General features: G+C 31.6%; 1 protein-coding gene across 2 annotated transcripts in view; it reads right to left on the reverse strand.

The window, feature by feature from the left end:
* Positions 1-23,457, reverse strand: part of jef (major facilitator superfamily domain-containing protein 6 jef) — a 57,021-nt gene that overhangs the window by 29,482 nt on the left and 4,082 nt on the right. The window contains exon 1 of one of the 2 annotated variants that reach the window (XM_075365993.1): positions 22,977-23,366. The exons of the other annotated variant lie outside the window; for it this stretch is intronic. Within the exon in view, the coding sequence (XP_075222108.1) occupies positions 22,977-23,338 (362 nt within the window). The 5' untranslated portion in view covers positions 23,339-23,366. Of the gene's footprint in view, positions 1-22,976; positions 23,367-23,457 lie in introns of those variants that run through there. 2 annotated transcript variants of the gene reach the window in all.

Here is a 23,457-nt window from a genome sequence, read left to right on the forward strand (position 1 = left end):
AAATTCAATGTCTTTCCTAAATTTTCTGCAATTTATTGTCATTCACTTTACTGCCACTGGTACTAATTATTAATTTGGTTTAGAGCAAGCCAAACAAAATTTATAATAATTTATAGTTTAGAATATAATAAGCCAAGTTTAGAATAATTTATTGCGTTGTATTTACCTTCACATGCATTTATATTAGAAACCAAAACCGTAACAGTTATAGGTGACCTGATATGAGGCACTGATGTACTAATTGATTAGCCAAAATAAAGAAAAAGAACATTCCATACCAGGCTTACAAAGAAAAAGTTAGATGTAAATTTTTTCCTATTGCCTTCTTCACTGTGTTGAATATACTGTTGCATACCAGCATCTCATGGCCACTGAAATGCTAATGATATTCAGCCCCATACATGAACTGACACCTTCAATCTATTGATCATAGGGAGTGGCATAATTACTCTCAGAGAAAGTCTTTCTGATTATTGCCATTTGTATCTCAGATGCTTTGAATGTGTCACAGCATTAATAAAGAATAATTTTGATAGCATAAAGCAACAAATGTGTATTCCTTCTGTGGGAAATGATTCTTGGTATATATTGTCTTTACTCAGCTGAATTTAAACTAATCTTTGTACAAATTTTTTTAAAATATCGTCAATGTTTGTTTAATATTGTTTTATTATTTGATTTTCATTAAATTTGAAAAAAAAATTGTAAGAACTACAAAATTTGAGAATCTTGAGATTGCTTTGATCACAGCAATTTGAGAATTTGCTTTTATGTTTGATACATATCAACTCCCTGAATTAAGACTTTTTTTTTAAAGTACCTCCTTTGACCTTTAGCTGTAATTATGAAGATAATGATAAAATTTAGTAATAGCTGATTGTATCTTTGTTAAATCCAACTAAAACAATAATCATATCAGTGCCAAGCTAGATGAATAAAACAGAATATAAATATTTTTAACATAAATTCAAAATTTTAACTTGTTCAGCTCGAAAATGCAGTAATATTCCTGAGGATTTAATGAATTCTGTCTAATTGATGTATGTCTACAGAAATGGTCATAGAATGGAAGTAAATGTTAATGGAGACTTACATTCCAACAGTTTTCAATTATATTTGAAAAGATAATAATACAATTTTTAATATATATTGAAAAATATTTATAAAACAATTTCAAGGCAAAATAACAATTTTGTTATCGTTTTAACAGGTTTTTAACTCATTACTTAAAACTAAAATTATATATTTTTTTATGAATTCTTAAAAAAATAAACATTCAAAAAATATCTTATCATAATTGTATTACATGGTGTGTGCAAATTAATCTGAACACAGGAAATTTTTTGTTTATTTCTTTGTTGTAGCTACACTGCTTGATCACACCTATTCTTTAAGTTGTCTGGGTAATGTGAGGTTATTGTTCTTTGGTTATCAAGCAAATTTCATTTTTTATAAATATTGTTTTGTGAAATTTTATTTAATTTTTTATTGCAAAATTGAATGTTGATATTTTTGTTCTGTGTGTCTTGAATACATAATAATGGACTTAACTCCAAGAAAGCGTTCAAAAGCACACCAGCACACCAGTATGACACAACGACAAGTAACTTCTGAGTGTGATGTTGTAATAGGGACAGTAAATACTATTTTAAACAATTTAAGAAAGTGATTCTTTTTCACCTCAAAGAAAAGGCAAATGTTGCCATAAAAGAAAAACTACTGTCCAACACAGGATCAGTTGTTAGTGAGAAAAGGTAAACATATCCAAAATTATCTGCTGTGGACTGAAATCAAGAATTAGCAGCCAGTGGAATAGATATACACATGACAACTGTTAGATGCAAACTTCTTGCAGCTAGATGGAAAGCTTGTTGCCCACCTAAAAAGCAACTTTAACACCAGCAGTGTGAAAAAAACTCTTGTTGGTCAAGTGGCACATGTTAACTGAACCAAAGAAGAAGACTGGAAAAATGTTATGTTTTTAGTAAAATTTTTATGTTCAGGAACAAAGGATTCCATACTGTAGAAAAGCATCAGATGAAAATACATATCCAGCGATTAAATTCCCCAGAAAAAAATGCTTTGGGGTTGTTTCACATTGGAAAGCCCTTGTTCATTACTTCCAGTATGTAGTATCTTGAAAATTGATGGATATATCAAGATTCTGTAGGAAAGGTTGTCACACAACTTTAAAACAAATTCCCATAAGGCAATGGAATGTTCCAACAACATTTAACACCATGCCCTATTGCCAAAAAAAATGGAAAAATGTTTCAAAGAATGAAACACTAAAGTGCTCCTGCGGCCAGACAACTCCTAGACTTAAACCTAAGTGAAAATCTTTGGGAAGTAGCCAAAATACAAGTCTCATAAATGAATTATACCATAAAAATTGACCTCATTAAAGCAACAATATAAGTATGATTTCATGATGAAGAAATGAGAAAAATGTGCAATACATTTTGTTTAATCAATGCCATTTCATGTATATGAAATAATTAAAACAAAGGAGAACATTAATTACTAGATATTCACAACTTGTAGAGGTGATTTTCTTTTCTAAAGTTACTTTTTATTAAATAACATTGTGTTTGAATTAATTTGCACGATATTGTTCTTAGCAGAAATATTATATCTTACGCTGAAAGCTGACTACAATCTTTTGGAAACTCTTAAGTTCTAAGGTTTAACATTTTAATAGCAACATAATATTTTTCTTTAATTTTTAATGTTTTCTTGTGCAATTAAGATACTATATGTTTATTTTTAAAATATGAGGCATATTAGAACAATACATTTATGTGATTTGATTTGGGAACAGTTTAAACCTTATCTGAAGTAAATTTAACTGATAAATTTAAAATATGACTGAAAAAATAATGGAGTACAGAAAAAGCACAGATAAACAACTTTTTATTTCAGGTATATCTATCCATAACTGTGGAAATAAAACTTTTTTATCATGTTACCTCCTTTGGTCTTAATACTTTATTCATAATTTTTAATATTCAAAAATAGATATTGTTATACTCATTAAATGTAGTTTAAAAAAATATTGTGTAAACCTTTTTGAAAATCTATCATTAAAAAAAATCATTAGTAATTTATTAAATTTTCTACTCAGAGATTCTCATTTTGAGAATAAGGGGATAATGACATGGGGGCATATTAATGACATACTATTGACATTTTCTCTTACAACATTAAGACTGCCTAACATTTACATAATGAACAAGAACAATACTTTTTCTTTACATTAATATAGAAATGGAAACTGTCCGTTTTAAATTGTAGTTACTAGAAAATCTAAAGATAGGAATTCTTTTTCTGTTAATGTTCCTGTCATTAGACTAATTCTGCAAACAGGAAAACGATCAAAGCGATAATTCAAATTTTTTATGAACAGAATAAAAGGAATTATTAAATTTCTGTGAATGACCACAAAGTAAACGTCATTGAAATTTGCTTGGAAGCTGAAAAAATAAAATAAACTGAGCAGTGTACGCCACTGTTTAGAAAAAATTGTCAACTTGAGCCAATATTAGACTTTCTACAGGTACACATGTATCATTCATATCTGTTTTAATTCATATAAATAATTGGCTGATTAATAAGACATAAAGCAAGTTTTCAGGTGTCTAGTATAATTTTCTTGATTTGGGTGCCAATAAGCACCCCTACCCCTTGTTCATGTAATGAGTGAACTTGTGTCAACTTAATTTACCTGGCTCTGTCTTACTAGACCAGGATATGTTCTTAATTATTTCAATAATGGAATGGTGGACATGAGACATTTTTACCGATCTGTTAGCATTATAGCAATAACATAATTAGCCTGGCTGGATCTCAAATCAAATCTCCTTCCACATGAGAAGACAAACCTTCTTCATTACTACCAATACACAATGCATAAATAAGTCACAACTGAAATGAGTGAAATACTACCCAGAATGACCGATTGACTTCCTGAATGCAAGTTTTTTACCCTCAAAACCTTTTAATTATTTACAGTAATTAAAAATTCATTCATACAAAATAATTTATCTGATACTGTATTAACTAAATTTAACCGAGTAATTAAAAGTAAAAGTTTAATTTGTGCTTATAAAAATGTATGAAGTAGTGAGAAGAATTTAACTTCCTGCCCAGGATCTTTAACTTCCAAAATAAAAATATTTTATTAATATGCAATATTTATATTTAATAGTTAATATTTCTTTATTTATTATTTATAAATTTATGTATTTATTAATATAAATATTATTCTATTTAAAACTGTTCGCCATTCGGGAAGACACCCAACTTGTTACTATCCTGGGTACCACACCACCTCCTCCAAACCTAGCCCTGATGGGCTTTACCAGAGGTCTTCTTTTAGACCCTCTTAACTTAATATTACACTATTCTGTTAAATACTGTTTTTTCTGTTTAGACTGAAACCACCATAAGGTATTACTTCAGAGAGTGAATGAGGATGATATGTATGAATCTAAATGAAATGTCATCTTGTACAGTCTCAGATCGACCATTCCTGAGATGTGTGATTAATTGAAACTCAACGAACAAAGAACATCGGTATCCACGATCTAGTATTCAGATCCATATAAAAAACTGCCTTTCCTAGGATTTGAACCTTAGAACTCTAGACTTCGAAATCCCGCTTAGAATATCGTGGTGTAAATCTGCTGGTTTCACGTTTTTCCCGGAAAAAACCAATTGCATTCGCTTTTCGCGGTTGAAGAAAGATGTTGACCCTGAACTGTACTTACATGGTGAACCAGTTGAAGCATGCACGCGGGTTAGATTTCTAAATATGTGTTTTGACCAACGACTAACATGACTAGCACGTTTGAAAGAACTGAAGGTAAAATGTCTAAAAATGTTAGACGTGCTGAGAGTTCTATCTAATACCCGTTGGGGAGCCGATCGTATATGGTTATTGCGGTTCTAACGAGCCAGTTAGAACCAGTTCTAACGAGTCCGTTCACGCTTAGACTACTACTACGTAGCTTATTCGTCGGCACGGGCCACCGCGCTGAAGATGCTCTATGGAGTCCATCATTCATTCATCCGTCGGATGCGTTTCGCTCAAGCTCCGTGGTACGTCAACCCATATAACCTTTGATGCGGTATTCTCCAACCAGCATGTTAATTGATGCCAGGAACAGCCGAGATCTACTGCTCCGCTAGGCATCGGAGTTCAGCGCCTTTTCTTAGCTCTAGGTATACAATTGTCTCCAGTCCTTACTGTTACTCCATGTTGTTACCCACATTGGCGGCGGCCTTCTCTCGCTAATTATTGCTTTAATCTATGTCAGTGTAATAAAAAAAAACATAAATCCGGTTTTCCCGCGGAACAAATTTTATGATATAAATAGCTTGATTCCAGATGCTGCGGTTTATAAAGATGGCTCTAAAAACGATGATTCTGTCGGGTGTGCTTTTACGGTTGACAATAGACTATATATGATTGGCCTACCGAGCATCACCAGCATTTTCGTTGCGGAGATTTTTTCTATTAATAAGCCCTTATGTATAATTAGCCCAACATTTCGATATGTACTTCTTTGCTCGGATTCCAGGAGTGCCTTACAAGCGATTAGTGTTTACCTCAGACCTGTTGTATGTGAGATTCAGTCACCCATTTTGCAAATGACGAGACGTAACAGAAGATTGAGCTTGTGCTGGATCACCAGCCATACAGGAATTTCAGGCAATGAGCGCACAGATAGTGCGGCAAAAGAGGCTTGTTTACAGCCTACTTTTACCAATTGCTTTGCTTCTAACGACCTTGTCTATCTCCTGTAGAAAGTAGCTCATGGTAACTGGTAAAGTGAAAGAGATGCTACCATGAACAATAAACTTCGCCTAATTAAAAACACTATATCACCGTGGAGCTTCTCGTGCAGAAATAACCGTCGAGAGGAGGTTATTATCTACCGTTTACGAATAGGGTACACAAGGCTCCCTCATGGATATATTATGACGCAAACGGATGCATCTCTTTCTGCTCGCTATGACTGTCAACTAACAGTATACCATATCATTGTGGATTGTGTCTGCTGACATTACGTCGCAAGTTTAACCTAGGAGCTAACATAATTTTAGGTGATACTGAAACGAAGTTATCTTATGTTTTAGATTTCTTAGGGCCATCCGTTTATATTAAAAAATTTAAGTTACTGTGCTTCAGCTATTAATGCCATTTGCCGTAAAGCAGATGGTAATTATTATCTTAATCAGATATATAGCGTTATATATCTTTGTGTTTTTATTTCGATCTTAGTATTCAATAAAGTTTTTCATTTTAAGATGTGTTTTAATAGTTTTTAAAGATGTTTTTGTTTTTAATTAATTTTTAACATTTAGTTTTTAAAAAATCAAATACATCGTGTTCGGGCGATGTATGTAAAAACACCAGAGCGTTTTTCGTTCAAAAAAAAAAAATCGACTTCGGAATCAACTGATTTGCAATGACGAGTTCACCACTAGACCAACCCGATGGGTTTTCTATTTAGTACTATAAACATATTTATTTATTTTAGATATTTTTACTTTTATATGACGGGAATTATTTGACAGTACATTGTTTCACGATTTTAAATTAACGCAAATTATTAATACCCTCTGCCAATCTTCGATAGTTTTATAAAAAAATAAGTATGATTAAAATGTAAGATTCTTTATATTCATTTAGATTTAGATGAATATTAAATAAAACATAGAGGAGGTACAATTTTACAGTGTCAGTTGCGCTAAGTCGCACAGTATACTGATAAGGTTTCTTCACAAGTAAGAGGCTAAATAATTTAAAATACACGTAAAATAAAAGACTGAAACATTTACTACTGTTTACAGTTTCCCAAATCGATTTCCTAACCTCTTAAAGAAAACATGTTAATATGAGTATACTCGTGATTTAAAGTAATACGAGTAGATAGTGTACTCCGTATTCACTTACATTGTTTAACTATAAATCTTAATTTTAAATTATAGTATGCATCACGAAAGAAAACGCTTGTCTGAAGAATTCTATCTTGCGAACTACTTTGTAAAAAAGAGTTGAATACAATATAAAAAATTGTTTTTTTTTGGTCATGTTGGTGAATTAAAATTTATTTTTACTTTGTTTGTACAAAGTAATGGAAGTATTGTGATCGCGAAAAATCTCGGTTTTCAGATTTCAACGGAAATATCCATTTTGACTATTTCTGAATCCATTTTGACTAGTTTCGTCGTGACGGCTCTACAAATGTACGTATCTCGCATAACTCAAAGACGATTAGCAGTAGTATGTTGAAAATTTTGGATTTAGGACTGTTGTAACATCTAGTTGCGCACCTCCCCTTTTGATTCCAATAGATTGAACCAAAAGTATCCAAAAAAGCTTAAAATAAAAAAAATTGGACTTTGGACTTTTTCTTAACAGTAGTAATAAGCCCTCATTGAGAGCTTTTCAACGATATTCATAAGTGGTACTTATTTTCATTGGTTCCAGAATTATAGCCAAATGAAATTTTAATTAATAAAATATTTGGGTCTTGTAAGGGGGAAGACATACCGGTTCGATCATCCTTTTTTTATTAATTAATTTGTTTAACCTTTTTTTTAGTTTAAATATATCGATTTATTAATTACTAACCCATGATTGTAAAAAAATTTTACAATAAACAATGATTCAATAATAAAAAAAAAGAAAAATATCAGAAGTCATTAGTAAAATAAATTTTATGTAGTTTTAAAAATGTTATACGTTATTTAACTGGCATTATTACATATGTGTATGTGTAATAGGTTTGTGAAACATTGGATTATTTAATATTAATTGAAAATTATAATTTAAAACTTTATTATTTTTGGATTTTCTAGTTTAATTTTATTTAATTATTCTAGAATTTCTGTTTAATTTTATCTAAATTAAAGTTAACTACAGAGTGACTGAAAAATAAACCCTCACAAGAACAACGTATACACCGAGGCATATATGCCCGATCTTTAATAAATTGCAAAAAAATCTTTAGTTCATTACTCCTCTAATATTGTCGGACAATATTCTCCCTAAGTCGGAGTTGATCATCATTTCACTTATGTGTATTCTGTTGCCAATCATTTAATCGATCTTTGATTTGATATAATTCTTCTGATCTTAATTTGTGTACACGTTCTCTACTTTTCAAATTTTCTCTTTTTATATTCATCATCCTCTTAATATTTTTATTCTTTCCTTGGTCTTAATGTTTTCTTCCTCTTTATATTTATCATCTTAATGCTTTTATTCTTTCTTTGTTTGCAATATTTTCTTATTTATTTTTTTATTTATTCTTTCTTTGGTTTTAACAACTTTTCCTTTTATATCTATCATCTTCTCTTAATGTTTTTATTCTTTCTTTGGTTTATACATTTTCTTCCTCTTTATATTTATCATCTTCTCTTTATTTTTTTTATTTTTCCCTTGTTCTTAACATTTTCTGTCCTTCATATTCATCTTCTTGACTTTTTTTAAGATATATTTCTTCATGTTCTTTCTTTTTCCTGTATGATTGTTTTTTTTTTCATTTTTGTTATTCACAAAATAATCTAATAATAAAAACTGAATATTTTACACCGTAAGGTTGAAATTAACATTTGTAACCAGTATATAGAAGTTTACTAAATGGAATAGTTATTATTATTAACTTTTATTTATACGACACACCAAAAATCTAAAACTTTTGTTAATCAGTAACTCATGAAGATACGAATACTACTGATCTACTAATACGAGTAATAAAGGGACTTTTACTCTATCCTAATATTTCATGTAAGATTGTTGAATTAAGAATTGTATAAATATTTGATGTTAATAACTAATATTTTAGCAACTGTGTAACTATCCACTTTATTAAAGAATTGGAGGATCTTATCTCACTTTCAGATTAAATAAGTTTAAATGAAGTGCAGCAAAAAATGTGTACATGTAATTTAATTAATAGGCGTACAAGGAAGTCATGTTGTGTCCACATCAGCTTTTTATTTTAATGGTAAATATTCCGATGATATTTACTAACTCTAACCGAAGACAAATAAATTATTCGGTTTCATAGACCACGTACTGAATAAATTATTTTTAAAAAAACATTAAATGGAAATAATAGAATAAAATAAAATTAAGTAAATTTTATTTAATTTTAAATATTAATATTCTGCTTTTGCATATGCTAGCATTAAACAATATTTAATGTCATGAAGTTAATAATTTTATTATATAAAATAAATGAAAATAATATTCACAATTATTATTTTTATTGAAAAAGGATAATTATTTTTTTCATCATTTTTTTCATTAAAAAGGATAATTTTCAGTGAAAAAGGATAAAATAATCAGTAATAAAATTTGGGTCTGATTTGACTCCCTCGGTCTTATTACGATTTTATCTTAAAAATTATGGAGTATCAAAAGTATAATTGAGAAAAATTTTAAATTCTTAGCAAACAATTTGAGTCCTAGTTGATCCTCTTGATGTTTTTATCATCAACATTACACACTGTATTAAAGAATAGTTGGAAAATAATCATAAATAGAAATTTTTAGTAAAAACATTTGGGTCCCATTTGATCCCCTTTGCTGCTTAATCATGTAACACAAAAATCAGAAACTTTTAAATTCCATTTGTGCATCTTCTAAACTATTGTTGGTTTCGTAAATCATTTTTAAAGCGAAAGCACGCTGTTAACCATTCAACTGCTCCATGGTGACTTAATGGCAAGGTTGTTCTTGCATAAAGCAGTGCTACCAATTGTACATGGCTGCCACTACGCATTTTAAAAGTTCAAGTTTTTTTGTGTTAATGGCATAAAATGTTTAATAACAGCCACAAAAATTATGCGAAAAATTAAAAATTATGCGTGTCAGAAATTATAAAAAAATTAAAACAAATTTTTAAAATTAATTCCATCAGTCTTGCAATATAGTTTAAAACGTTTATGTTTTAAGTATGGGTCCATTCAGCTCCCTTCTTTTTTGTGGCTTAAAAGTTTATTTATTGGAGTAACTATTAACTTCAATAAGTTGTCCCGATTTGGTGCAGTGTTTTTCAACAAGGCAAAACAAAAATTATATTTTAGTAAAAATAAAGAAATGGGTACCGGATTAGGCATAGCATTTCTCATACGCTAAAAATTTTTGTTTTTAATATTTCCGCTACACAAGCTTTGAGATTATTGTAAATTAATTCATCAAGGAAAAAAACATTTGTAATTATGCATAAAAGGCGGATTTATGACCAAGGAAGTATTAGTAATCTATTTTTTTTAATAATTAACTCAAAACTACTGTATATATATATATATATATATATATATATATATATATATATACATACACACATTATACAACGTGTATAAAAAAGACCGACCCGATTTCAAAGCCATATACCTGTGCAACCACGCATGTCCAATGAACGAAATTTGAACCATTTGAAAGTGCGCGTCCTAGAATTTTAAATACCGACCGCTAAACGTACGCTAACCTCAGTAGTAAACAGAGCGTCTATAGACGCTCTGTTGTTTACTGCTGCATGCAGTAAGTAAGTAAGTACTCTTTGAGAATTTTTCAACGATATACATAAGTGGCACTTATTTTCATTGGTTCCAGTGTTGTAGCCAAATGAAATTTTAATTAATAAAATATTTGGGTCTTGTAAGGGGAAGGCATATCGGTTCGAATCAGACTACATCTCCTTTTTTTTAATTGAAATATATTGATTTGTTAGTAATTATTAACCTCTGATTGTAAAAACGGTTTTACGTAAATAATTTCAGTAATAACAATTAAAGAAAAAATATCAGAAGTTATTAATCAAAAGATTTTTATGTAATTTTCAGTTTTAAAAAATGTGCATATATAATTTAATAGGGATACATGGAAGTCATGTGGTGTCCACATCAGATTTTTTTGTCTGTTTTAATATAAAATTAAATCCTAAAAATAAAATACTTTATACGCTTATCGCTAACTTTAAAATGTTTTAAATGTCATGAAGTCTAAAGGTTGAAACTTTGTTGATTTTTAAAATTTAAAACAAAAAATACATGAAAATATAATATAAGCATAATAATGTATAAGATAGAGTTTTAAAACAGTAAAACACATAAAAATGTTAAATCCTTTAACACCTTATATGCGTTTTCTCTCATTACTTATTTTTCGTTTTCTGGTTTCCACTCGAAGCAAGTAGACGTTAAAAATGCCATTGCAAATATTCCACAGCTGTGTGGGTTCCTCTTGATACTGAACATAATGAAATTCTATTTCTATAATACTACCATATAACTTCGATAGATATTCTTAATTTCTTTTATTTGAAGCTATGAAGCAAAACAACATAAAAACATATACTTTAATTTTAAACGGGAGTGGGTTGATTTTTTGAAAAACAAATTGGATATTTATTTTTGTATTGTGGTAACAAGTTTGCTTTAAACTTTTATCAAAAATGCCTCTAAAGAAAATCGAAAACGGGTTTTCCGCGATATAACGAATTTTGAAAAAAAATAATATGATCAGTGGTTATATACTGAAATATTTAAGCCAAATTTGAAGAAAATTGGTTTGGTCAATCCTGAGATAAAGTCAAAAACAGATCAAAAATCTAAAGCATACACACTCGTACATACGTATTTTTTAAAATCTAGATTAAGCGTGTCAAACTCAAAAGGCTGACATAGGCCAAATAAACAATGTCACAAAAAAAAGAAAAACTGCAAAATTAGTTTTCATGGAAACGTAGGTTTATTTCGAAAAGTATAGTAAAAAATTAAAAAAAACAAGAACAATATTTTTTCTTTCATCCTGACACTTGACATCTCTTCTCTGTTACTGTCTTTGCTACTTCGGGAAAAATCTTGTTCGAAGTGATTACTTTCAAAACTACCCAGAGATGAATATCAGAAATTCTGGATTTAACAGGAGACTTATTTCCTTTCGTAATTGAAAATAACTGTTAACTCCGTTAAGTACTTATCAAACGTGAAAATAACTTTATATGTAAATTTTCGAGTATTTTTAACGTCACTGAATTTTACCTTCAAATCTGAATCACGATGTATCTTAATTACCTCCGTCTGTATTTGATTAGGAGGTACTGATTCTACATTTATTGAATAAATCGAAGAGAATAAAGAAAACTTGTTTTTCATTAATTAAAAATCTGCAGTGTTGTTTCAAATTAATTTCTAAGAAATTTTTTTCTGCGTATTTTTTTATGCGATGCAGTTTTACATAAACTTGATTTGTTCATGTTGCATTCGGAAAGTGGGTTAAATATCCATTTTTCAACTGTTTTTCCCATAAAATTAGCCCTTACATTTGAATGCTCTAACTTGGTTGCACATATTTGTAATAATCTAATCTTTTCCTGGCCGTTTTAAATTTAAATCAATTAAGTGTTTTGTTATATCAAACATGAAGGATAAATCTTATAACCACATTATGTTAAAAAACAAACTTTTATCTTCATTTTTACTAATTAAGAACTGGCATATTTCTTCTTTGAAGTCCCAGAATTGTTTAAGAACCTTGGAGCAGGATAACCAACGTATCTCAGTGTAATATGGCAAACCGGAATTATCGGTGTTTAACTTAAGAAATCAGAGAGCAGTCGTTGATTTAAACCTGAAGATTTTATGAAATTAATGATTTTTTTGATAGGTGTCAACACATAACATGTTCCATGTTCATCACCTTCGTACAGTACTTGTTGATATATAATGAAATAAGTTTGATGAATTTTGAATCCATCGTAAATTTCACTTAGTTTTTTTTTTTTTAGTAATGCAATGAAACCATTGTTTTTTCCTGTCATCGAAGGATCTCCATTTGTAGCTACAGAAGTTAATTTCGACAGAGGTAGATAGTATTTTTGCATAAGTTCAAAATCACAATTAAATACGAGGTCTGTTCAGAAAATAACTGAACTTTATTTTTTTTAATCTTTATTATTAATTTTACAGATTATTGGTCCTTGTACCCTTCAAAGCACTCCCCTTCCTTATTCTCACGCTTTTCCCAGCGGTGTTCCCACTTCACGAAGCAGTCCTGGATAGCTTCATTTAAAATGGCCTTTAAGGTCCGTGAAGAATTTGCTTTAATGTCATCAATAGTCTCAAAACGGCGCCCTTTCATGCTGATTTTAATTTCGGAAATAATACAAAATAGCAAGGAGCCAGGTCTGGCGAGTAGGGAGGCTGAGGGAGGACAGCCATCTAATTATTGGCACAAAACTAATGAATTGACAAAGCTCAGTATGCGGGCGCATCCTCCTGGTGAAGTAACCGTGAGTTGTCTCGCCAAAACTCTGGTCTGTTTTAGCGGAGTTTTACACGTAACCGTTGTAGAAACTCCTTGATACTACCCACGGTTCACTGTTTCAACTTGAGCCAAGAATTCAAAATGCAAAATTCCGTTAAAATTGAAAAACAGAGAGAATCACTATGACATCGGCTCGAGACTGGGACGTGGAGATCCTTTGCCTGTAAATTGTGATGATTGAGGTTTTGTCTCGATGTCGTAGCTGTAAATCCGGATTTCGTCTCCTGTTACGATTTTTTGCGTGAATGTTTCAACGTCATCGGCTTGTTCAAGAAATTGCCGACAAACGTCCATCGATGTTGTTTCTGCTGTTCGGTCATCAAACGAAGAACAAACTTTGCTGCAACTTGATGCATATTCAGTTTTTCAGTCAAAATGTCACGGCATGATCCGATTGAGATGTTAACCTCTTCTGCAACTACTTTGACAGTCAATCGGTGATTTGCACGCATCAGATCGTTGATTTTCTGAGCGCGGGTGTGATCAGTTGAAGTTGAAGGCCTTCCTGGTGGAGGACCATCTTTAATCGACTGACGACCACTTTTAAATCGCGAAAACCATTCGTAACATTACGTACGACCCACAGCATCATCTCCGTAAGCTTACGTTTTTGTGAAAGTTTTCCCCAGTTTCACGTAAAATTTTACGTTGTACCGTTGCTCCCGAAAATCGCACGTTACAAAAATCGCTACTAACACTTACACATGTTGCACTCAAATTAACAATAACAGGAAAACTAAACGACATATCAACAATTCAAGAACATGTGGTTACAGAAGAGGTTATGCGGAACACAGTGCTGCCAACCGTACGTCACTAAATATCTCCGTTGGCGCGTAGTTAAAAATGATTAGTTATTTTCTGAAAAGACCTCGTATATCTTGTGCTGTATAAGTGTTATACGTCGGTACTAGTTCTAAAAATTCCTCAAAAATGTAGAAACCCGTTTCGCAAGCACGAAGAAACACAGCTAATAGAGCTACGCCTCCAATGTTCGTACTCTAGTCACAAGCAATGGAAAAAGCTTCGAAACTAGATGATTTTGTTTTGATCTGTAAACTTAAATTGTCGGCCAAATCAGTAACTCTTTCCAAAACTGTATTTCGAGATAAAGGAATTGCTTGAAAAGCTTTCACATTTCCAGGAAAATCGATTTCTGCAGTTTTAATTAGACATTCCTTGATGAATTACTATCAGTAAAATTGATTTCGAGTGTTTAGCTACCAACTCCGACAAGAGTATGTGTAGTAGAAGATAGGTTCAAGGATCCGGTTCGTTTTGACAAGGCACCTTCGGAATGCTTAAGTAATTTGTTTTTACAAGAAAGTAATGAAATAAGAGGAGGGGCAGTAAGCACCCAGCATAAAATGGAAATATTTTTAAGATACTTGTCTGATCCGGGGTACCAAAACGGTGTCGCCGAAGATTTCGGAATTCGCAGAATTACATTCAAAATAATATTTAATGATGTTCTAGAGAAAGTTACTTCCAAAGCTACTGATCGGATTTATTTTCCCCAAACCGTAGATGAAATTACAGAAACTAGAGAAAAATGGAGTAAAAAGTTCAAAATGCCTAGTGTAATCGGGGTAGTCGATATTTAGAGATAAAAAAAACCAAACGTTTTGGTGATTCTTACATCAATAGAAAGAGTTATGCGAGCATTAACGGTGCAGGTCACATGCGATGCGGAGTTGAAAATAACAAACATCGAAGCTGAGTGGTCCGGTAGCACTCATGACAGCCGCATTCGGAGACGGAACAGTATGTGTAAAGAAATATCCAAAGTAAATGGTGCCGTCTGTCTGTTGGCAGTTAGCAGGTATGATACAGTACCTTGGCTCCTAACACCATTCAGTCGCCCACGGTCTACGGGAGAAACGACTTAAATAGCATTCTAAAGAAAGAGTGACAGTGGAAAGAGTGTTTGGTCAAATGAAAATGCGATTTCCAGTATCAGCCGATTTAAACTGGAAAACGTGTCGAAGCAAGAACTATTGCTTGCGCAGTGTCGCACAATATAGGAAAACCCCTTCGTGATCAATTTAATGTAAATGAAGAGGGATGTCAAGAATGTGATGAAGAGGAAAAAGAAGCTGTAGTTGAAGAAGCTTGAAGAAGCTGTAGTTGCCTATCCTCCGACGAGGAGGATAGGCAAAGCGAAATGAAGTTATGGCTATTTTACTACGAATAATTAAAAAATTTCTAAATAATTTCATTCAATTGTTGAATTTAACCAAGTAATAGTATCTTTTGTTTGTCATGTATTTTTATGTAATGATTAATTTTACGTAATATTAAAGTTTATGTAAAAAAGGATACCAATAAACACACAAAATAAAAAAATAAAAAATAAGAAAAAACGTAATAAAAATAGGTCTCTTCAACAGTTTGGTTAATCCTAGTCAGTCTTATTATGGATTTAACCCACCGGCTTGGTCTAGTGGTTAACGCGTCTTCCCAAAATCAGCTGATTTGGAAGTCGAGAGTTACAGCGTTCAAGTCCTAGTAAAGCCAGATATTTTTACATGGATTTGAATACTAGATCGTGGATACCGGTGTTCTTTGGTGGTTGGGTTTCAATTAACCACACATCTCAGGAATGGTCGAACTGAGAATGTACAAGACGACTAACACTTCATTTACACACTCATACATATCATCCTCTGAAGAATTATCTAAATGGTAGTTACCGGAGGCTAAACAGGAAAAAGAAAGAAAAGTCTTATTATGGATTGACTACATGGATGGGCCGTTCCACATCAACCAGACGGTTGTTGGCCCTATCATAATTTTCTCTATTTGTTTTTTTGTGATTTTATTCATTTTTTATATATTTTTTTATAATCTCAGGAAAGGTATTAAGGAAAAACTTATTTATTTATTTTATTTAATAAAAAACAGTAAAATATAGTAAGAAAAATTAATTCAAGACAAGACAACATGATAATAAAAATTTTTGTCTCCCTGTTTTTGTGGGAGTGGGTTATATCTTCCTTATTTCTAATTCCGTTTTGTAAAAGCTACATTTTTAATTCATCGTGTTTCTTCTGTGTTCTGATCAAGTCCAACTGTTCGTTAAGAACTAGTCGCTGTAAGTCAGTTGCGGATAAAGCAACAGATTCCTCAGTCTTTCTTGCGGTGAGCTCGATACACCGGTACACGTCGTGTTCGATTGCCGAACGTGGGCTACTGAACGTCGCTCCTGTGAGTTGGTGACTGGGCCCCTTACAGCTGACACAATCATAGACTGTATGTTATCAGGGGCAGAGAGGTTTTGTGCGGTAACTGACTTTGTGACACGGATACTGCAGCGCAAAGCCTGGGAGGATGGGGCGTCGAGGGGTTGAGTGACAGCCCCCTGCGGAGCTGTCTTTCGTCTGTGCTTACACGGATGGGCGGCAGTGATGAGGACTCACTGGGACCTTCACGATAAAGACCCGGTGTAAGTGCCCGCACAGGGTGATCTCACTAGAAGCACTGGCGTCAAGACTCGAGTCCCGACTTCGGGGTGGGGTCCAGGAACGATATAGTCGGGCTTGGATACCCCGCCCTAGGGATAGTAGGCAATGAAAAGATTTAACCGGCGGGCTGACCTGTCGGTCTAGACTTATAGCTGGCGGGCGGGGAGACCCGTTTGAGTAGATAACCCCCTGGGCTGTGCTTTGCTTTGTTGTGGATCTGCCCCGGGGATTGAGTGAAAAAAAAAGAAAGGAAGATTCTTCAGTCTCGTACCCATTTTTCTTCCTTTTCTGAAACGTTGTCTAGCAACTTCAGTAGACGTGCTCGGACATGATTCTTCATATGCCGCGCTTGATTCGCGACGTTTTTGTTCTGTAACAATCCTAACAGCAAGCGTACCTGGCATTTTATCTACAGTAGGGTTTTCATATTTTTCCAGTATCTCGATAAAATATTTTTCCCTTTCTTTTATATTTATACTTTTATTACCTGTTGCCTTTTTATCTATATTTTTTTTTTATTTCAGTTTTTAGGTTATTTAAGATCCTCTTTATTTTTTCTATGTGAATAATTTCTCCAATACGTTTTCATAATCACTTTTTATTTCATTCCAAGCCTTTTCTTTGTCTAGAACTATTTTCTCCTATAACGATCTGTTCAAAACAAATGTATTCTTCTTTACCACACTAACAAATACAGTTCTATTGGATTCTGTTTTTGTTAACGATCCGTCAAATTCCGTTTCACTTACGCTGTCACTAGACATTTCTAGTATCAGATATGCATGTCATTATAGCAGTATGTCAATAAAGGAATAAGTTCCAAGCCCAAGAACAAACTGCAGGAATAAACAGCAAACGTGATAACGTAGCTACATAACTGACAAATGTGTTGAGACAGGTCCGCGAGAATGAATCATTTTATCAGTAAGTACTGAACTATAAGACTGCAGAAAAATACTGATTCCTTTCAGTTATTACTTATCAGCAACAGTAAAAGTTATTCTCCTAATTTTAAGTAATTATTATACTTAATCATTATTTATTTTACCTGACCAGTAATGACTGATTTTTATTCACTACCCTTAATGTGTCAGCTGAAAATGTTATTCGTATCTTTTTTTTGTACAGCTGGATATTCTAGTTGGAGATAAATTAAAAATTCCTCGAAGATAACATCTTATTTTGTTACCCATTATACAATTTTTTTTAGTAGAATTTGAAAATAAACACTAGCCGTATTATTATTTCAAACAACTAAAACAATTCTTTAAAGAATTTCGGTGATATAATGATATCTGATACCAATTCTGATACAACTTTTTAAAAATATATTACTTAAAAAAATAATAATTTTGTAACAGAATGAAGGTAATCATATTTTATCAAAATAGTAAAATATTTCTCACTAGTATAATTTAATAGAATGCATCGAGAACATAAAGTACTATTTTATACAATAAAATGGGTAATAAATTTAAATGTTAAATATCAAATGAAACGGTTAAGTTTATTCTAAATGTTAATATGTTTAAGGCAGGATTAATACTGTCGCGTGTTTGCAATTCAACCAGGATATTGAGAGACTAACAAGGTAAAAATGTCTTATAAATACAATTTATTATTGAAAAAAAATTGAAACTAAAATAAATAATAACAATGAAGATAGATGTAACATTAAATTACTATTAATTCTGTATAACAAGAATGCAGTGCAATTTACTAAAAACGTTATAATGACCTCTAATATCAATACCTAATATTGCACTAACAAGATAACATTAGAAAAGTCTAAAGTTCATACAATTCACTTTCCGCAAGAATTATTACTTTTACTGTTTATAAATGAACTACCTTAAAATTTATGAATGAATATAATACTGTCACTTTCATTAATGTTTACCAATAACTCACCAAACAACTTCTTGCATTCACCCATTGTCTACAATAGAATATTCGCTTAGTGATCTCGCTGTTATCACTAATGCGCTGAACACGGTCTCGTCGAACTACTAACTGTTATCGCTTGCAATCACGACTGCACCGAACTAGCGGCTCTCTCCGCTGTTTCCTGGCAGTATTTACATCCCCTGGTCTTCAGAACCAGTGTCCGACTCGTCCCTTTAATTGTTTAATTGCAATAATTTTTATTGTCCGCGCCCTTACATTTTTTTATAAATTCTTTTCCCGGTCCGGTAACCCTTCTGGTCGAACAAGAGCTTTTGGAGGTACTATTGTCTGTATGACAACGAACAGATTGTTAAGAAAATAATCCTTTTTAGTTCCTTCTAGATTATTCTTTTCATTATTATTTTCTTTTCTTATCTTCTAATTGGAAGAAGTCCGTTATACTGGTCCTGTTACAATAGTTAATGTGAATAGATTACTAAAATAACAAAAACATGAAGTATTAGATGATAAATTACTTTCTAAGTTTTTCTTTAGTAGCACAAAAGGACATGGCATGAAATATTTTAATATTGTTTAAAAACTTTAAAATTTTAATAAATTAACGGTGTTTTACATGAGTTTTAATATATATATATATATATATATATATATATATATATATAGAATATTGTCACGATTTATTCTTTTCAATTGATAGTTTTCCGCTATCTATAAATAATAATAACATTAAAAATGTTATTATGTTAATAATATTAAAAATTCTATTAAAAATAAAAACCTTTGTGTGCATTCTTAGTAACTTCTGAAGTAAATTCTTAGGGTATTCGGTTAGAAATGTTCTGAAGTGCCATATTCTATCCTATATCCCATATTTCGTATATTCTTTATATTCGAAATTGTTTTTCTGAAATTAACTGTTTGATTCTACGAGAAGTAATGTTTGATCAGGTAGACTTTACATTCCTGATCGCGTGGGTAGAATTACACTAGTAATGTTGTAAAACTTTCCCGTCACGCGGCTAAAGTCTAAACAAGTGTGGGTTGTTTCTGATGCGTGGCTTACATACATATATACACACACACAACCTAATTAAAAATATTTATTATTTTATTTAATATAATATTTTTCGTTTATTTAATTCAATAATTCTAACTAAAGCGCGCGCGCATACCGTATTTAATTCGTGTGGGTGTGGCGGTACTATCGGCACTATCTAAACTAATACAATTTCACAACTTACATAGAACAAATTTCGTTTGTACGATCGGCAGATTAGTGTAGCCTCAAGGCTTAACGCATCGGGTACCGAGTTCAAGACTCAACCACTCTGAGTTACTTTTTTACACTTCAAATATTATTAATTTATTTAATTCTACCGATCATCTGTGAAGTCATAACTTAGCAGTAGGTTAAAACATTTTTTTGCGATGGGGGGCGATTTTGCAAAACGTTTTGCAGATATTGTTATTTTTTAATTGTTAACAGATGTGCCTAAGAAAAATATAACCTTAATTAGGCGAAATCTCGAGATACTGAGGATGACCTTGTTCTACAGCCTCAAACCCTTGACCTTTTAAGTTGAAAATTTAGTGGCATCAATGCTTCATATATAGAAGTAATCTGACGAAGTTTGATCAAAATCGGTCCAGTAGTTCTGGAAATATAAGGTGATTTAGAGGCCAATACCGAACACACAGTACATACGAATATTAGTATCCGGAAAATTTCCATCCGGTTTTTTGGGTTCCTTAGGTGTCAAAACGTCGTAAAAGCAGTTACGGATTTGAATACTAGAGACCGTGGATACCGGTGTTCTTTGGTGGTTGGGTTTCAATTAACCACACAGAAATGGTCGACCTGAAAGCTGTACAAGACTACACTTCATTTACATTCATACATATCATCCTCATATTCGTCCTCTAAATTGATACCTTACGGTGGTTCCGGAGGCTAAACAGAAAAAGAGAGAGAGGAGTCAAAACGTTAAGATCCGGTGAAAACCGCATATGTTCAAATTGGACAGATACAATACCTTCCTTTCTAGAGCCAAAGCTATGTAGACGGGAAAGTAAAAATAACTTATTTCATATAAGAATTCTGCCGAGTAACTCATTATTATATTTGATTCTATTATAAAGGATAAGGAATTAATTGGTTGGCAGAACCAGTCAAATAAAACCTTTATCTATAATTGGGAAATAATTAATAGAATACAATAAAAATACAGTTACTGAAATATTTATATCAATTAAAACTAAATCGATGTAATTGAAATAAATAGAATCTGAATTGAAATAAATGTATAGAATGTGTAGTCAAGTCAACTAAATTGACAACCTGTCGATTACAATTTAAATCTCTGAAACACAATTTATTATCTTAAAAATGATGTAATTGTCTTCAGTGTAGTCGTTGAAAATTACAAAGACTGATAAAAATAAGTCAACCTTATAAGAAAATTTGAAGAAAAATAAGATAAATAAAGATTTGAAGGAAATTTATCATTATTCTATTGGTATCCCATCTATCATTCATTTAAAAATTACAATTATATGTAATTATTATGTGTTTGTTTTTTCATTCTTATACGTATCATTATTACGTATAAAATATATATGAAGAAACATATTAACAAAAAAGTTAAAGTAGTAATGGGATTAAGGAAGATGTATTCCCGGATGCTGTTGTTCCAGGGTTTAACTGCGTTGAATCTCCAAATACGTCAGCTTAATAGTGATTTTTGTAAATTATCTGTATTTTAATTCTTAACGTTAGTTGAATACTACAATCGATTTTGTTAGGCTTTTGCAAAATATAGGAGATCGATTAAAGTGTCGAAAATGGCATCTATTTTATCCTATTAATCATAATGTATTTGAGTCTATTTACCATAAAAAGTAGAATCCACTGATTGATTTCATTTGTTTTATTTTCTATGAAATATTAAGTAAAATATCATGCAGTAGTCACACTGAGAGATTATGGTTTAATCTGGGATCTGGTCTCAATCTAATCGATAGAAAGTGAAAGAGGTGCACAATTAAAACTTCAACTGTCATTAAAATGTGAAATTATATTTGATGGTGACCTTAGTCACGATCCCAAGGTCAAGTTTCACCGGTATCGGTTGCTAATTTAACATTATTTGATTTATTTACTAAGTAGCAATAGGTTGACTGGACTTATAATTGTTTTTCTTATTATTAATTTTTTTTTAAATGAGAAATGAATTTTTTAATATGAAATATCCCATCTGATTAGAAACTACCGGATGAAAAAGGAGAAGTATAACTGGTCTGCCACGAAGATCGACATTAATCCTAGTTTTCATAATAGCAGTCAAACTCAGTAGTCAATAATTTTTAGCTATGTTTTTTTTTTGTTAAAAATCTGTTAATCTGTAGTTATTAAGAGCTTTATTATGCGAGCTAATAATCGCATAATAAAGAAATAGCCAATTTAGACTTATGAAGATTTTATGAACTTCATACGTCTATTTTCTTTTGTGATAAGTTTATTATCTAAAGATATAAGATAAAAAATAATTTAAAAAAGAAAACTATAATTTTGTAATATAATTTTTTTTTTAGTAAAACACCTTTCATAATTTAAAAATAGAATTTGAATATCGTCGCCGGCCAAGTACAATATGGTAGTTTCCTAAAATATTTAATAAGATAACTAAAGGACTATATCGACTTAAAAATGAGCTTATTTAAATATACTTTCATGTCAACTTTTTTCGTAAATTTTATTTTTTATGAATTCAAAATTTCAAGGAGGCAAGGTGATGGTTAATTCACAGTTTACTGTATGTAGTTTACATATATATGCCATGCGCTTGCGCTCGGTTAATCAGTTATAACTATTGTTGTTTATTATTGTGTTTATTTTTTTAACTATTTGGTTCGGTTCGATTATACATCTTTAAATAATCCATTCAAAAATTAAATTTCTAAATCGATTAATAAACACTTTCAGCATTTAATTGTATTATTATTTTTTAAATTGATTTTATAATTTTAAATTATTACGTATAATAAATTAGGTAAAATTATAACGTTTAGATAACGTAAAAAAATATAAAAAAGTAAATCTCGCTCGTATTATTATATTTAATATTACTTTGAATTAATTCGATCCGTTTTAAGAATGAAATATAAAAATACACGTGATTTCTAAGTTGTTTTAAATTAAAATACGTGTGTACTTATTAGTATTAGAAGTGTGAAGAGATCTGATACAAAAATCTTACCTATCAGCCAAACTACCCCAAAATGGCGCTGCTAGAAATTCAACAAAAGGTCTTGAACCGATAAGTAAACCGCACTGGGCCGGATTCATTCCCATCTGTTTAAAATACACACCCATTAAAGGAAATAAAGATCCAAAAGCGGCGTAGAAAAAAAAATAAAACGTCTTAACTGTGAGTAGCTCTTGATCTACAGTACCGCATAGCATTTCAATTATATCGGAACGACCTCTGATTTTATGGGTCGCATCTTTCGGTTGAGGATAGCGCGAAGGATCCACTTCACCGAGGGCCTCGGGGTCGACCATCGGCCGGACACCCGGTTGTGCCATCGGGATGTTTTCCTGCCCCGTGTAACCGTCCATTCCTGCCTGACTCGCTGATCCGAACACGCCACTCCGTTCACTGGTTCCTATCGACCTAAAACTACTCCCTCTCGCAATACTACCGCTTAGTACTCAATCAATAATTTCCCTCCCACCCT

The sequence above is a fragment of the Lycorma delicatula genome, chromosome 5 (assembly GCF_047948215.1).
Source record: "Lycorma delicatula isolate Av1 chromosome 5, ASM4794821v1, whole genome shotgun sequence".
NCBI lineage: Eukaryota > Metazoa > Arthropoda > Insecta > Hemiptera > Fulgoridae > Lycorma > Lycorma delicatula.